This window comes from Balaenoptera acutorostrata, chromosome 3 (genome assembly GCF_949987535.1).
Source record: "Balaenoptera acutorostrata chromosome 3, mBalAcu1.1, whole genome shotgun sequence".
In the NCBI taxonomy this organism is placed as follows: Eukaryota; Metazoa; Chordata; class Mammalia; order Artiodactyla; family Balaenopteridae; genus Balaenoptera; species Balaenoptera acutorostrata.
Window position 1 is genome coordinate 158,832,222 of NC_080066.1, and position 16,566 is coordinate 158,848,787.

Below are 16,566 nucleotides of genomic sequence, written 5' to 3' on the forward strand. Positions count from 1 at the left end.
CTTTCAGTAATTTTTCTTTGTCTTTAATTTTTGCCACTTTGATTACTATGTGTCTCAGCATGTTTCTCCTTGGGTTTATCCTGTATGGGACTCTCTGCACTTCCTGGATTTGGGTGGCTATTTCCTTTCCCATGTTACGGAAGTTTTCGACTATAATCTCTTCAAATATTTTCTCAGGTCATTTCTCTCTCTCTTCTCCTTCTGGGACCCCTATAATGCAAATATTGTTGCATTTAATGTTGTCCCAGAGGTCTCTTAGGCTGTCTGCATTTCTTTTCATTCTTTTTTCTTTACTCTGTTCTGCAGCAGTGAATTCCACCATTCTGTCTTCCAGGTCACTTATCCATTCTTCTGCCTCAGTTATTCTGCTATTGATTCCTTCTAGTGTAGTTTTCATTTCAGTTATTGTATTGGTCATCTCTGTTTGTTTGTTCTTTAATTTTTCTAGGTCTTTGTTAAATATTTCTTGCATCTTCTCGATCTTTGCCTCCATTCTTTTTCTGAGGTCCTGGATCATCTTCACTATCATTATTCTGAATTCTTTTTCTGGAAGGTTGCCTATCTCCACTTCATTTAGTTGTTTTTCTGGGGTTTTATCTTGTTCCTTCATCTGGTACATAGCTCTCTGCCTTTTCATCTTGCCTATCTTTCTGTGAATGTTGTTTTTGTTCCACAGGCTGCAGGACTGTAGTTCTTTATGCTTCTGCTGTCTTTCCTCTCGAGGCTTTGAGTTTTAAGCAACTTGCCTAATGCCACACAGCTAGAAAATGATTTATACTCAAAGTTGTCCATAGCCACTAATGCTATACTACTTCCCAAAGAGAAAGGCCCTATCTGTAGATGACTGGACCCAGTGAAACTTTGATTCATAGCTAACTATACTAAAAAAACAGGCCAACACAAACAGCTAAGTCAATCAAAACTACATAGCAATCATGTACACAAAAAATATTAAAGAAAAGCAAGCATATAAGCTGTGTATATTTATATATGTGTGTGTGTCTATGTATCCTTAAGATTATTTACCATTTTAGACGCCAGAGACATCTTTTCTCTGCATTAGAACCCATTATCAAGACTTGACTATATAGTTTTAACAACTGAAAGGGATTTTGCTTTTAATGATCCCACTAGAAGCTTTCAATTGCAGATCTGTGTCTTATCTATTGATATATCCCATCCCCAGCATCCAGCACAATGCCTCCCACATACTAGATGCTCAGTACATATAGCAAAGGAATACAGTAGTCCCCCATTATCTGTGAGGGATATCTTCCAAGACCCCCAGGGGATGCCTAAAACTGAAGATAGTACCAAACCCTATACATATTATACATACATACCTATGATAGTTTAGCTTAGAAATCAGGCACAGTAAGAGATTACCAACAATAACTAATAACGAAATAGAACAATTGTAACAATATACTGTAATAAAAGTTATGTGAATGTGGTCTCTCTCTCTCAAAATATCTCACTGCACTGTATTCACCCCTCTTGTGATGATAAGAGATGATAAAATGCCTACATAAAATGTGATGAGATGAAGTGAATGAGGTAGGCATTGTGACATAGCATTAAACTACTGCTGACCTTCGGAGAATACCTCAGAAGGAGGATCACCTGCTTTGGGTGATCCTGGATCATCAAGCCATGATGATGTCGATAGTTGGATGTTAGGAGCAGAAGACTGAGATAGGTGGGGATCACGGGTGTTAGAAAGTGGGACAGCTCAAGATTTCATTATGCTACTCAGAACAATGTGCAGTTTAAAACTTATGAATTATTCCTAGAATTTTCCATTTAATCTTTCTGAACTGCAATTGGCCCAAAATTGGTAATTTCAGTTACCGTGGCAGGTATCTGAAACAATGGAAAGGGAAACCACTAATGAGGGAGGACTACTGTACAATCATTAAATTTTAAAACTCTGTTCTAAGGTGAATGTTCCATTTATATGAAAGTATGACAATGCATACATACCTGGAACATCACAGATAGTGGAAAAGCATTTATTTTAAGCAGAACAAGGTAAACTTTACACTTTCAACATAAAATTTCCCCCACTCTTTCTTAAATGCAAATAATTAAACACAAAACATGTTAATACAATCTTCTGGCTAACTTTTAATTATGGAAAAGTTGGAAAATTTAGTATTATCTTCAAAGCAACTACACCCTGGCAACAGATACATTAATTATGTGTGAACATTAGACTTAGTCAAAACAAAGCGTGACATAAGAACTAAATTACAATTGTCAAGATTGTAGGCCTAAATTTAGCAACTTAAGCACATTTAATCATAAACTCCAAACTAACTTAAATTTTATTTCCATGATTTTAACAATTACTAGGAAGGTAAAATATATATATACGAAATACAGTGAAACAACAAAAAGAGAAAAAGATGAGCAAAGCACGAAGAAAGTTTCTTCTTGAGGTTGATGACACCCCACCTAGTGATATTTCCTTCAACACAGATGTTAGTTAGTAACCCTTATCAAGAACAGGAGTCATCTGGCCCAGTCTATCCTGCCTTATCCTATTATCCATATGTTAATAGTCTTTTTTCTATTTGACTTCTATCACACTCCAATGCAAATCCTTTTAGGAAGTTGGTAAAGACACAGAACGCAAATTTAACTAGTCTGTCTTCTATTCTTAGTTGACTTTTGGCCACAAAAGTAGTGACTCTAGAAGTCCATAGTATTCTACCCAATGCCTGGTATATAGCAGACACCACCCAAATTTTACACGTCTACTGATAGGAAAGCAGTGAGCCTGCTGGGAATATTCCAAGGTTGCCAACCTTCTTAAGCTTCAGTCTCTGTGACTGCAAAAATGAGCATAATAGTATCGATTTCATAGAATGACTATGAGCATTAAAAGTGTCTAGTGCACAGTGACCACTTCATCTATTATATATTTTATTTTGAACCTCAGTTTCCTCATAGGTTAACAGGGATCAATAAAATCTAACCCAAAGAGCTGTGAGAATTCAATGAGTACACATATGTAAATCAATTGGCATAAATACTTGCCATAAAGTAGGTCTTCAATAAACCGTAATTCCTTTCTTTGCTACCTTGCCTCTAAATGCCTATTTTAAGATCCAGAAGAAATTTAAAATCCAAAGTATTAGAAGGTTACTAGTTGGTTGAAAGAATAAAAAATCACAGCATTCTAATAAACTTCTATGACGTTTTCTGGCACCAATACAAATTGCTATGAAAGCCTAAAAATTAGCATTTAGTAGTACATAAACTATGTTCTAGAAGAAACACTAGAAGAAATTCAAATAAGTCTTTTAAATTAAAATTCATTCACATTTTTACCTTTTCTTCTAGTTGGTCCTTCAAACACTGGTATTTTAGCTTCAGTTTTTTGTTCTCATTTTCATTCTGAGTTAATTCCTCTGTCAGCCTGTCATACTGTGATTTCAGCTTCTCTAGCTGAGAACGCTGGACTTTAGCCATAGTCTTATCTTCTAAGCTTTCTGCCTGAGAGAAAAAGGAGAGAAGAGAAAGTCCACTGGCCACAGCCAAACTGTACACAAAACAAATTCCACATTACATCAGTGGGCAAACACTTCGAGATTTTGCTACCTCTAAGCATTCACACATAAACATACATGCAAAGGAAACTTTCTTTGCATGTGTTCAATCTCTCCTTAGCATTCACTGAGCAACCAATTAAGTGACAGGTACTCTACTAGGTGCTGAAGATAACAGGCATGAACCGTAAAAGAGACAGATACAACGGTCAATTCTGACAACGATGAACAAGAAGTGCTTAATAAAGGTGCAAGCAGAGGTACGTGCAACCCAAAGAAGGGACACTAAGTGCTGAGAGGGGAAGGGTTATTAGAGAAATGTCCCCATAAGGATATACTATGGGATATTACTGCCTGATCAGTCTCCTCATCTATAAACGGAGCTTAACAATATTCCTACTCAAGCTACACTCTCGCTTTTGTGAAAGACTTGTGTATTTTTTGTACAATGTAATTATCAATACCACTCTTGTGGGGCTAAAAAGATTATGGATCAGAGTAGCCAAAAAATATAAATAACTTAATATGAAAGAGTTTACCAGTGATTATTTCAGTATCAATAGTGCAATAAAGTACCTCGTTTTCGTTTATTATTTGGAATATAACCAGAATCAGCTTTAAAAAAAAAAACAATAGGAATAATCGGTGGATGGGATTCAATAAGGATTTGCCAGGCATGTGAAGTTAAAGACTTAAAATAACAACAATGTAAATACTGACTATATGTCAGGCACTGCTCTAAGACCTTTTCGTATAGTTGTCCCTCATTCCATCCACACCACAACCTGACTAGGGAGACACTGTTATTGTCTCCTGTTTTGAAACTGAAGCAGAACAACACTAATCATTTGCCCAAGGGTATGTAGTGAGTAAAGCAGAGCCAGGATTTGAACGCAGGATTCTCTCTACTGTCCATGTTTTCACCTACTCTGCCTCACTGTCTTTAAAAGGTACCTATATCATATGGTTTTTAAAACCAGCTGGGTGCAACTTGCAATGTTAACTAGTTACACCTACCAGTTACTGACAGCCTGTAAGCACCCACATAGAATCTGTTTAAAATACATGTTTCAATGCCTAAAATATATTTGTTTCTTTCCTTTGTATAAGTTTATTATATGTATATAATCAGGTACATAGGAACATAATCGCTGGAAGCAATTTCCCAAAAGGAAGAAATTTTGTGAGTTTCAGACAAGAATCTGTATCTTATTCACCCCACAAAATTCAGCTAAGACTTGATGCCACTTTGAGTTAACAAAAGAATCGATGTTTTTAATGAGGAATCCTGTATTCACTACCCAAAAATAAACTTACAAAATAAAGTCTCTCATCAGGAAAATGGTTCGATTATTATTTTAGGTTTTAGTAGAATACTTAGCTTTTCTTTGTGTCTTATAAAAAGTGTAGGTATAGACAGTTTTCCCTCAAGGCCAGTGGTGTCTGGGCCAGCTCACAGAGACACTCAGGAACCAACTGTGCTCATCTCTTCCCAACTCTGTCTCCAGTGATGCTGTTTGATAGCTTGAAACCAGCCAAATGGGGGGTTTTATACCACTGAACTTGGCAAATGCTACAAATCTGGGTTCCCCTCTTTGCCCCCGGAGAACCTATTTTTAAAACAGTTACCAGCACACTAATGCTTAAGTTTGACTAAGAACTTACTTCTTGTTGTAGTTTTACTATTACATTTACATTTCATTTTGGGGTTTACAAAGTGATGTAACACTCACAAAAACCCTGTGATAGAGAAAGACATTACTGTTTCCATTCTACTGATGAAGTACAAAAAGGTTAAGTAACTTGACCAAGATCATATGGCCAGCAAATGGCAAAAATATAGAACTCCACTCTTGGTCTTCTGATTCCAATAAAGGCTCTTACAAAATTACTTTTGTTGAAATAATAATGAGGTGATAACCCAATATCCTTCAAATATTAATAGCAGCTAGAGTATTTCATAAAAATATTTTACATATAGATTTAAAAACAGGCATGAGAAGGGTAGATCTAGATAGGGAAACATATAACTTCTGCAGAGAAAAAAATATGGGTAATGTATCACACTTATTAGACTCAGAAAAAGTAATAGATTAAGGTGAAGCTGAAAGACAAAGAAATGTAACATTTACAGAGCTATCTATCTAAAGCCCTCTTGTACATAACTCAGTGTATTAAATCTTCGATGACGACCATTGCTATCAACTCCTGTTAATTCATATAAATGAGTCAAAAGTACGGAATTATATTCATAAAATAGCATGAGGTGGGGCTGTTCCTATGGGTAACTTATTCGGTTTAAGAGAAGAGTACTGGGCTCTCACGATCTCTGGTTCTCCTGTTAAGCTCGTATGCTTCTTTTGTACCACATTATAGAGTAACTACAACATCCCTCCACATCTCAGTCTTCCGAATTAAAAAAAAATCTAAAGTTTTCGGGGAATCTACAGAATAGTTCCAAACGGTGTCTTCTTTATATACAGGTAATGTCTTAAAGCTTTATTGTCACCTCACTATACACAAATACAAAGCACTTCTTTTGGATGAGGAAAGCAATTTTACCACATTACAGGGAAAGAGCCAAACCAGACAGATCACAAAGCAAGTCAGCAGCAAATCCTTTGATTTCTGGCTTTTCAAACATTTTAACCCAACATCCAAGGAACATGTTCTATATGTCTCAAACATCATGCTAGACACCATAAGAGGATACAAAAATGGCTAAGACCTGCTACCTGCCCCTCTGGAGATGTACGAACACAAAACAAACACACCATGATATAAGGCAGCCTAAATGTGCTGTACTAGCAGTTCCAAAAGAGAGCTATGGAAACACAGAGAATCGAAAGATTTATTCCAACCTCAGTTGAGATATATGCCATCTTCAGTGAATCCATAAAAGAAGTGAAAAATTAATTGGGCCTTGAAAGATTAGGCAGCCTTTTTCCTCCTGCAGATTGAGGGAAAAGACAATCCAGACGAAGAGCAAGCAGTGAGAAGTATGTATAGGAAAGCTGTACATTCGTATGAGGCCAGCTGGGGAGCATAAAAGGCTCCAAATGTGAACAGCTCAGGTGGGACCATACTGAGGAGGACTGGACTAGATTTGAGACTTTGCTCCAGAGACAGTAATGGTTTTTGAAGGTTTCTGAGCAAGAAGTGATGCACTTAGATCAGTGTTTTGAAAAAGGCAACAGGTGGTATCTGAAGGTTGAAAGGGAGCAGTTGGGGGGTAGAAAGAGGAACTAAGGGGGAAGTAGGGAGGCTACTCCCACGAGCTGTGTCTCGTGTCTCCATAGTCCAAATTAGTTGCCCACATCCTGTTTGCTACTATGACGCATGATATATTGCTCATATACCTAGGCGGCCAGGAGCAAATGCAGTTTCTGTCAAACAGGCTGTACCTCCTGACTTCACCTCCCTCTCAGGAAAGCATGTTACAATGTGAGAATGATGTTCTTATATAGATGACCTTGAATCTGTAGTAACTGATTAAATCACTACCAGCTCCTGCTGAAATGTGTGTTTATCACACAACCTAAATAGTGATGATGAAAGCCAGAAATATGTCAGTAACAGCGAGAAGAAAAGGAGGGTGTAGTTTCAACTACATTCCCAAGAAAACTGCAATTTCTTTGAAAGAACCGTTTCTCAAGCCATGGCCTAACAAATCATGACACACTCATCTTCATGCAAAAGCCCTGCCTTCCTGAGATTCACGCCATTCCCCATCAACTCCACCTTCCTTGATGGCAGCAGTTGACCGACCAGTCGTCCTCTTCGATGAAGTTTTGGCCATGTGATCAATTAATGCCTTCACAACAGCATCATAAATACGCAAAATATCTACCCAACAAACTAACTTCAAAGTTATTTGACCTGCTCTGTTCCAACCACCTTCACCTGTATTCCACAACAGCAACCCACTGCATTACCACCCCCTGGACCCTAACTCTGAACTCTTAAGAACTCCTACCAAATAAGCAGCCTGTGGTCCTAGATTCCTTTCCATCCACTCTCTCATCCCTTTGCCCATGATACTTCTTCAACGGTAGCCACATGGTAGCACATTGCATGCTCCCAGACTAGCCTCATGCAGCTTGTACCAGCCTTCACAGCACTACGTCTTCACCACCATAAACTCCTTACTGCACTGCTACTCTACTCTCCTTCAGAGGGAAGAAAGAGACCATCAGTCAAGAGTCATATCAACAACCCTAGTCCATTCCTATCAACTTACCCAAGCTTACTTCTTTCTTTCAAAACCGTCAGAGGAAGATATGCCCCATCTCCTGCTGAATCCTATCCACTCTGTTTTTGATCCAACCCCTCACATCTCCTCAAGGACCTTCTCCACCCATCTGCGACAAGTGAACACTTTTTTGGTTCTTCTTTTAGCCTGTCTGCCACGTTGACACTCCTGACTATACCTTTCTAAAATGTCCTGCTTGGGTCTCCAAGATACCATTCTCTTCTGGTTCTCATCCTGTTTCCCATATGGTTCTTCATTCTTATTTGCTAGAAACTCTTTCTCAATTCTTCCTTTAAACACTGGTGTTCTAGAATTTCATCCTCTTCTTTCTCTTTGCATAATGACATTCAAATCCTATGATTTCAACGGCCAACAATGGATTACTGGCTCCCAAATATCTAACTTTCATCTCAACTTCCTCCTCAACTTCTAACCCATTATGTACTAAACTGTTCTACCCAGACTTTCATGGTTAGGTTTAAGGTCCCTTCCACCTAACTCAACATGCTAAAAAGCTGGATTTGGCATTATTCTCTCCAAATCTGCTGTTCTGTCTATATTATCCATCTTGACAAACAGCCTCATTATCCAACTAGTCACCCAGATCTAAACCCAGTCAATCTAGATTCTAAACCTTTTCCAGTACAGCAATGTAGTTAAGAATTCAAGCATTTGACTACCTGAGTTCAAATCCTGTCTCTACTCCTCTCCAGCTGTAAGACCTTGGGCAAGTTACTTAACTTCCCATGTCTCAATTTCCTCATCAGAGAGAAATTAACACCACACAATCTGCAGGGATGATGTAAGTATTAAACGGGTAACACACGTAAGATTCTTAGAGTAATAAAACCGGCACAAACTAAGTGCTGAAAAATGTCTGCTAGTATTATTATTATTGCCACAGTCAATCAATCAATATATATTCATTTTATTTTCTTTACGATCAGCTCTTCTCCATATCTGATTCTACTCTTGTTTATGTCCATATCAACTCTGAAAGACTATTACACCATATTTCACCAATATCAAAACATGTATTTTTTTTTTCACATTTTACCTTCTCTGTCTTGGGATGTTGTCTTACATTGATAGCATGTCATGTTTTCATAGGCAGTATTTTTTTTTCTTAGCACAAAACAATGATCCATCTTACAAATGATGGTGTCTTAGGTTACATGAAATAGAATAAAGGCCTCTTACATATTCTTTCAGTCTCCATTCTGCTCTGCCCACCCCACTTAAATGAATCCAAATCCACTACTGCCAGCAGTCTATACAGGGCTGGAGAAGAATTAATAAAATAGCCAAAAGCATTCTATGAATGGCAGTTTAATTATAATTAATAATTAATCATCTCATCCTTCAAAAGAAAGCTGGAGTAGCAATTCTCATATCAGACAAAATAGACTTTAAAATAAAGACTATTACAAGAGACAAAGAAGGACACTATATAATGATCAAGGGATCGATCCAAGAGGAAGGTATAACAATTGTAAATATTTATGCACCCAATATAGGAGCACCTCAATACATAAGGCAAACACTAACAGCCATAAAAGGGGAAATTGACAGCAACACAATCATAGTAGGGGACTTTAACACCCCACTTTCACCAATGAACAGATCATCCAAAATGAAAATGAATAAGGAAACACAAGCGTTAAATGATACATTAAACAAGATGGACTTAATTGATATTTATAGGACATTCCACCCAAAAACAACAGAATACACATTTTTCTCAAGTGCTCATGGAACATTCTCCAGGATAGATCATTATCTTGGGTCACAAATCAAGCCTTGGTAAATTTAAGAAAATTGAAATCGTATCAAGTATCTTTTCCGACCACAATGCTATGAGACTAGATATCAATTACAGGAAAAGATCTGTAAAAAAATACAAACACATGGAGGCTACACAATACACTACTTAATAACGAAGTGATCACTGAAGAAATCAAAGGGGAAATCAAAAAATACCTAGAAACAAAGGACAATGGAGACACAACGACCCAAAACCTATGGGATGCAGCAAAAGCAGTGCTAAGAGGGAAGTTTATAGCAATACAAGCCTACCTCAAGAAACAGGAAACATCTCGAATAAACAACCTAACCTTGCACCTAAAGCAATTAGAGAAAGAAGAACAAAAAAACCCCAAAGCCAGCAGAAGGAAAGAAATTATAAAGATCAGGTCAGAAATAAATGAAAAAGAAATGAAGGAAACAATAGCAAAAATCAATGAAACTAAAAGCTGGTTCTTTGAGAAGATAAACAAAATTGATAAACCATTAGCCAGACTCATCAAGAGAAAAAGGGAGAAGACTCAGATCAATAGAATTAGAAATGAAAAAGGAGAAGTAACCACTGACACTGCAGAAATACAAAAGATCATGAGAGATTACTACAAGCAACTATATGCCAATAAAATGGACAACCGGGAAGAAATGGACAGATTCTTAGAAATGCACAAACTGCCGAGACTGAACCAGGAAGAAATAGAAAATATGAACAGACCAATCACAAGCACTGAAATTGAAACTGTGATTAAAAATCTTCCAACAAACAAAAGCCCAGGACCAGATGGCTTCACAGGCGAATTCTATCAAACATTTAGAGAAGAGCTAACACCTATCCTTCTCAAACTCTTCCAAAATATTGCAGAGGGAGGAACACTCCCAAACTCATTCTACGAGGCCACCATCACCCTGATACCAAAACCAGACAAAGATGTCACAAAGAAAGAAAACTACAGGCCAATATCACTGATGAACATAGATGCAAAAATCCTCAACAAAATACTAGCAAACAGAATCCAACAGCACATTAAAAGGATCATACACCATGATCAAGTGGGGTTTATTCCAGGAATGCAAGGATACTTCAATATACGCAAATCAATCAACGTGATACACCATATTAACAAATTGAAGGAGAAAAACCATATGATCATCTCAATAGATGCAGAGAAAGCTTTTGACAAAATTCAACACCCATTTATGATAAAAGCCCTGCAGAAAGTAGGCATAGAGGGAACTTTCCTCAACATAATAAAGGCCATATATAACAAACCCACAGCCAACATTGTCCTCAATGGTGAAAAACTGAAACCATTTCCACTAAGATCAGGAACAAGACAAGGTTGCCCACTCTCACCACTATTATTCAACATAGTTTTGGAAGTGTTAGCCACAGCAATCAGAGAAGAAAAAGAAATAAAAGGAATCCAAATCGGAAAAGAAGTAAAGCTGTCTCTGTTTGCAGATGACATGATACTATACATAGAGAATCCTAAAGATACTACCAGAAAACTCCTAGAGCTAATCAATGAATTTGGTAAAGTTGCAGGATACAAAATTAATGCACAGAAATCTCTTGCATTCCTATACACTAATGACGAAAAATCTGAAAGTGAAATTAAGAAAACACTCCCGTTTACCATTGCAACAAAAAGAATAAAATATCTAGGATTAAACCTACCTAAGGAGACAAAAGACCTGTATGCAGAAAATTATAGGACACAGATGAAAGAAATTAAAGATGATACATATAGATGGAGAGATATACCATGTTCTTGGATTGGAAGAATCAACATTGTGAAAATGACTCTACTACCCAAAGCAATCTACAGATTCAATGCAATCCCTATCAAACTACCACTGGCATTTTCCACAGAACTAGAACAAAAAAGTTCACAATTTGTATGGAGACACAAAAGTCCCCGAATAGCCAAAGCAATCTTGAGAACGAAAAATGGAGCTGGAGGAATCAGGCTCCCTGACTTCAGACTATACTACAAAGCTACAGTAATCAAGACAGTTTGGTACTGGCACAAAAACAGAAATATAGATCAATGGAACAGGACAGAAAGCCCAGAGATAAACCCACGCACATATGGTCACCTTATCTTTGATAAAGGAGGCAAGCATATACAGTGGAGAAAAGACAGCCTCTTCAATAAGTGGTGCTGGGAAAATTGGACAGATACATGTAAAAGTATGAAATTAGAACACTCCCTGACACCATACACAAAAATAAACTCAAAATGGATTAAAGACCTAAGTGTAAGGCCACACACTATCAAACTCTTAGAGGAAAACATAGGCAGAACACTCTATGACATAAATTACAGCAAGATCCTTTTTGACCCAGCTCCTAGAGAAATGGAAATAAAAACACAAATAAACAAATGGGACCTAATGAAACTTAAAAGCTCTTGCACAGCAAAGGAAACCATAAACAAGACCAAAAGACAACCCTCAGAATGGGAGAAAATATTTGCAAATGAAGCAACTGACAAAGGATTAATCTCCAAGATTTACAAGCAGCTCATGCAGCTCAATAACAAAAAAACGAACAACCCAATCCAAAAATGGGCAGAAGATCTAAATAGACATTTCTCCAAAGAAGATATACAGATGGCCAACAGACACATGAAAGAATGCTCAACATCATTAATCATTAGAGAAATGCAAATCAAAACTACAATGAGATATCATCTCACACCAGTCAGAATGGCCATCATCAAAAAATCTAGAAACAATAAATGCTGGAGAGGGTGTGGAGAAAAGGGAACACTCTTGCACTGTTGGTGGGAATGTAAATTGATACAGCCACTATGGAGAACAGTATGGAGGTTCCTTAAAAAACTAAAAATAGAACTACCATACGACCCAGCAATCCCACTACTGGGCATATACCCTGAGAAAACCATAATTCAAAAAGAGTCATGTACCAAAATGTTCATTGCAGCTCTATTTACAATAGCCAGGACATGGAAGCAACCAAAGTGTCCATCATCAGATGAATGGATAAAGAAGATGTGGCACATATATACAATGGAATATTACTCAGCCATAAAAAGAAATGAAATGGAGGTATTTGTAGTGAGGTGGATGGAGTTGGTCTGTCATACAGAGTGAAGTAAGTCAGAAAGAGAAAAACAATACAGTATGCTAACACACATATATGGAATCTAAGGGAAAATAAAGGTCATGAAGAACCTAGGGTCAAGACGGGAATAAAGACACAGACCTACTAGAGAATGGACTTGAGGATATGGGGAGGGGTAAGATGTGACAGGGTGAGAGAGTGGCATAGACATATATACACTACCAAATGTAAAATAGATAGCTAGTGGGAAGCAACCGCATAGCACAGGGAGATCAGCTCGGTGCTTTGTGGCCACCTAGAAGGGTGGGATAGGGAGGGTGGGAGGGAGGGAGATGCAAGAGGGAAGAGATATGGGAACATATGTATATGTATAACTGATTCACTTTGTTATAGAGCAGAAACTAACACACCATTGTAAAGCAATTATACTCCAATAAAGATGTTTAAAAAAATAAGAATAAAATAATTTCATCTTTATCATAAGCATTTTTATGGTAGTGGCATTTCAAGGAATTTTGAGAAAAATATATTAATCTTTGAAGATTTATCCATGTATTCACCCATTCAACAGATACGTATAATGTTCCAGGAACTGGGCACTGGGGTTATAGCTGTAAACAAAACAGAATCAAATCCCAGTCCTCATGGTGTTTTCATACTAATAAAAGGAGATTAAAAAATTAAAAATATGGAATCTATATCATATGATGATGAGTGCTATGGAGAAAAACTAAAGCAGGAAGGAGGGATAGATTTATCACACTCCTGACAATCATGTTATGAAATGATTCCCCTGCATGGTGATAAATGCTAATACCATTAGATCTTACAATATTTCCCCAAATGTAAGATCTCAATTATGCATTTACCCAGGCAACTTTGATTTGGAAAAGAAGGGGTAAATCTCAAAAGCCTTGGCTTTACAAAACCCATAAGCTGATCCACTTTAGTTACCATACCAATAAGTACCATGGTTATAGCTTCTATGACCTTGACAAGTCTTTGCCTTTTATATTTTAGGAGATCATAAATGTTGAATGAGGGCATGTTTCAGGTCCACGACTTACTGCCACCTCTGCCTTTCCTGAACTCCCAAAATAGCTAAACGTTCTTTTTAAAGGGCTTCAGTGCTCTGAAATAGGTGCTCCCAGGAGGCTACTATAACTCATTTCAACCTGGCCGAACAGGCATGAATAAGCCTCTTTATTGTTAGTTCTATCTTCCCTTCAGTGCTTGGGAATACAGAATGATCTCTAAAAGTTTACGCTTTATTAACTTCATGAGCCACCAGAAAATTTCCTCCAGTATCATCAGGATAATTCAGTGTGGGTACCTTCAGTGTCCTAATATGATTCTCGGCCTCACTCTTTTCTTTCTTGAAGTGCTTCATCAGCTCCTGGATATTCTGTTCATGTTTAGTTTTCACACTCTGCAATGAGGATGTGAGATCTTCCAGCTCCCTCTGGTGAACATCTCTTTCGAGCTTTAACTGTGTAATGATTGTAGCTGTTTCTTCATCTTTGGATTTTGCCTGTGTCTTGAGGTCAGAAAGGTTCTTGAGTACCTCTTTCCTGGCTCTCTGTTCCTCCGCCAATTTATTGGCGAGATCTGCCCGGATGGCACTCAAGTCCTTGATGGCCTCTTGCATCTCAAGAAGCTGAGCTTGGTCCTTGGCCTGGCTCTCCTTCAGCTCCGCAATTTCTTCCTCCAGGTGCGCTTTCTCAGCTTTCATCTGGCTTTGAATCTTACTCTGCTCTTTCAATTCACTTTCTAGCCTCTGGATGGTATCCAGGGAATCCTTGACTTCTAGTTCAAGGTCAGCCTGATGAGACTTAACATCACTTAGTTTTTGCTCCTTACAGTGAAGCTCCTCCTCTTGAAGGGCACGCTTGGTTAGCACATCATTCAATTCCTTTCGAAGATTCTCTATTTGTTGTAACGCTGCATAAAGCTGGCTTTTCAATTCATCCTTTTCTTTTAGGATCTATTGGGTTAGGAACAGAAAGCAAAAATTACTGTAAAATGCACCATATACACTGCCAGAAAACAAAAATAAGGTTTAAGCCACAAGGAGAAGAAAAATTCATAAAATAATATTTTGTATTTCTTTCTGGTTTTTTAATGAAAAATACTTTTTAGGCTAGAAAAAGGAAGAAAAATACAATTGCTCTGAAGAAGTACCACACTGAGATATATGTTTCAGATTTTCATCACCAAAACATATCAATCCATGATCATAAATAATTATTTAAATGTAAGATAAAATTGATCAAAAGAATGGGGGAAATAAAGGCTTCAATTATAATTTACCAGAGGTTGAAATAATAGTGTTACTTAAAGTAACATGATTTGCATTTCAATGGCACACTTTTTAAAAGGAGAAACCTCAAAACAGATACAAAACAGATTTGGAAGATAATATAGGGAAGCATGCACATATAATCTACGAAAGGTTTTGGTACAATCAGTCATTATTAATCAAATAATGTCCACAGTGACAAGAAACACACCAGTATGTTAACAGGGAGTCTTCAAGTCCCATGAAGGTAGAAATGAGTTTAAGATTAGGAGAGGTTGGGAAAGGACTCACGAGAAGAGTCAAAGGACCAGAAGGCCATCACCCCCTGCCAGCCTTTTTAGGGGGTTAGGGCTAACACTGAGGGACAGCAGCCAAGAACTAACCTGCTAATCCTCACCATCCATCAATGCAAACAAAAAAGCCAGCAGCTAAGGAGACTGAAACTGCCCCACCCCCACCCCAACACTGGCACCAAGACCATTTCTGTACCTGGTTACTGACGCCTACCATGGTTTGAACCCTTTAAAAAAAAAAAAAAAATTAAGATTCATTTTTGAATTAGAAATAATGAGTTAAGATGCAAACAGTTTCAAGGCATTTTTGTACTTGACATTTTACACTGCAGTGTGAAACAATTCATGATAAAATGTAATGAGTCAATCACTCCAAAAAAAATAGTTTCCTCAAATCCCTCTCATTTTAACAGGGAGAATCAGCATGAAGCTAACATGAGAAATAATAAAAGGAGGGGATTAAGTAGTTGAGCTCTGACCAGGAGAACTGAATTTGATTCTCAGTCCAGTCATAAGCAGTTCTATGGCCTTAAAGAAATTATTTATCTTCATAAAGATAGTAATAGAAGCTACATCACAGCGTTGTGATGACGACTAGTGGCAAGGGAGAAACAAAAAGTGGGGGTGGGATTTAAGTTCAAGGAGAAACCAGGATCTCAGGGAGGTACTTATGCAAGATAGTGATCAAAGCTGTGAAGAGAAGGGATAACTGATAAAGCAATGTCCCTGGATTGAAAAGAGTCTGCAACACAGATGAAAGAGTTCACTCTAGAAGAAAGATTTTAACACAGGAAGAATGGCTAGAAATATAGATAAGCCTAAGGGTGGATGTATTATTTTTCTATTGCAGTGTAACAAATTCCAACAAATTTCGTGGCTTAAAACAACACCCATTTATTATCTCATTGTTTTCCATAGGTCGTAAATCCTGGCAAGGTATTCTGCCTCAGGTCTCCTAATGCTAAAAGCAAGGTGCCAGCTAACCTGGGCTTTTATCTGGAGGCTTTGGGGGGAGAATGCACTTGCAAGTTCATTCATGGTGTTGGACAAATTTAGTTCTGTGGACCTAGGACGTGTTTCCTTGCTAGCTTTGGGCCAGGGGTTTTTCTGAGCTTCTGAAGACCACCCACACTCCTTGGCTGACGGACTCCTCTGTCTCTGCAGCCAGTAACACCACACTGAACCCTTCTCATGTTTTGAATCCCTCTGACTTCCCTTTCTCCCAACAGCCAGAATAATTTATCTGCTTTGAAGGACTCCTGTGATTAGATGAGGCC

General features: G+C 37.7%; 1 protein-coding gene across 8 annotated transcripts in view; it reads right to left on the reverse strand.

Annotated features, from left to right (window-relative positions):
- Positions 1 to 16,566, reverse strand: part of CEP128 (centrosomal protein 128) — a 465,294-nt gene that overhangs the window by 281,904 nt on the left and 166,824 nt on the right. For 7 of the 8 annotated variants that reach the window (XM_057544276.1, XM_057544282.1, XM_057544280.1 and 4 more), the window contains 2 exons: positions 14,031 to 14,681; positions 3,337 to 3,501 (listed from right to left, as the gene is read on the reverse strand). In XM_057544276.1, the coding sequence (XP_057400259.1) occupies positions 3,337 to 3,501; positions 14,031 to 14,681 (816 nt within the window). The remainder of the gene's footprint in view (positions 1 to 3,336; positions 3,502 to 14,030; positions 14,682 to 16,566) is intronic. The other variant, XM_057544281.1, reaches the window with a different exon arrangement.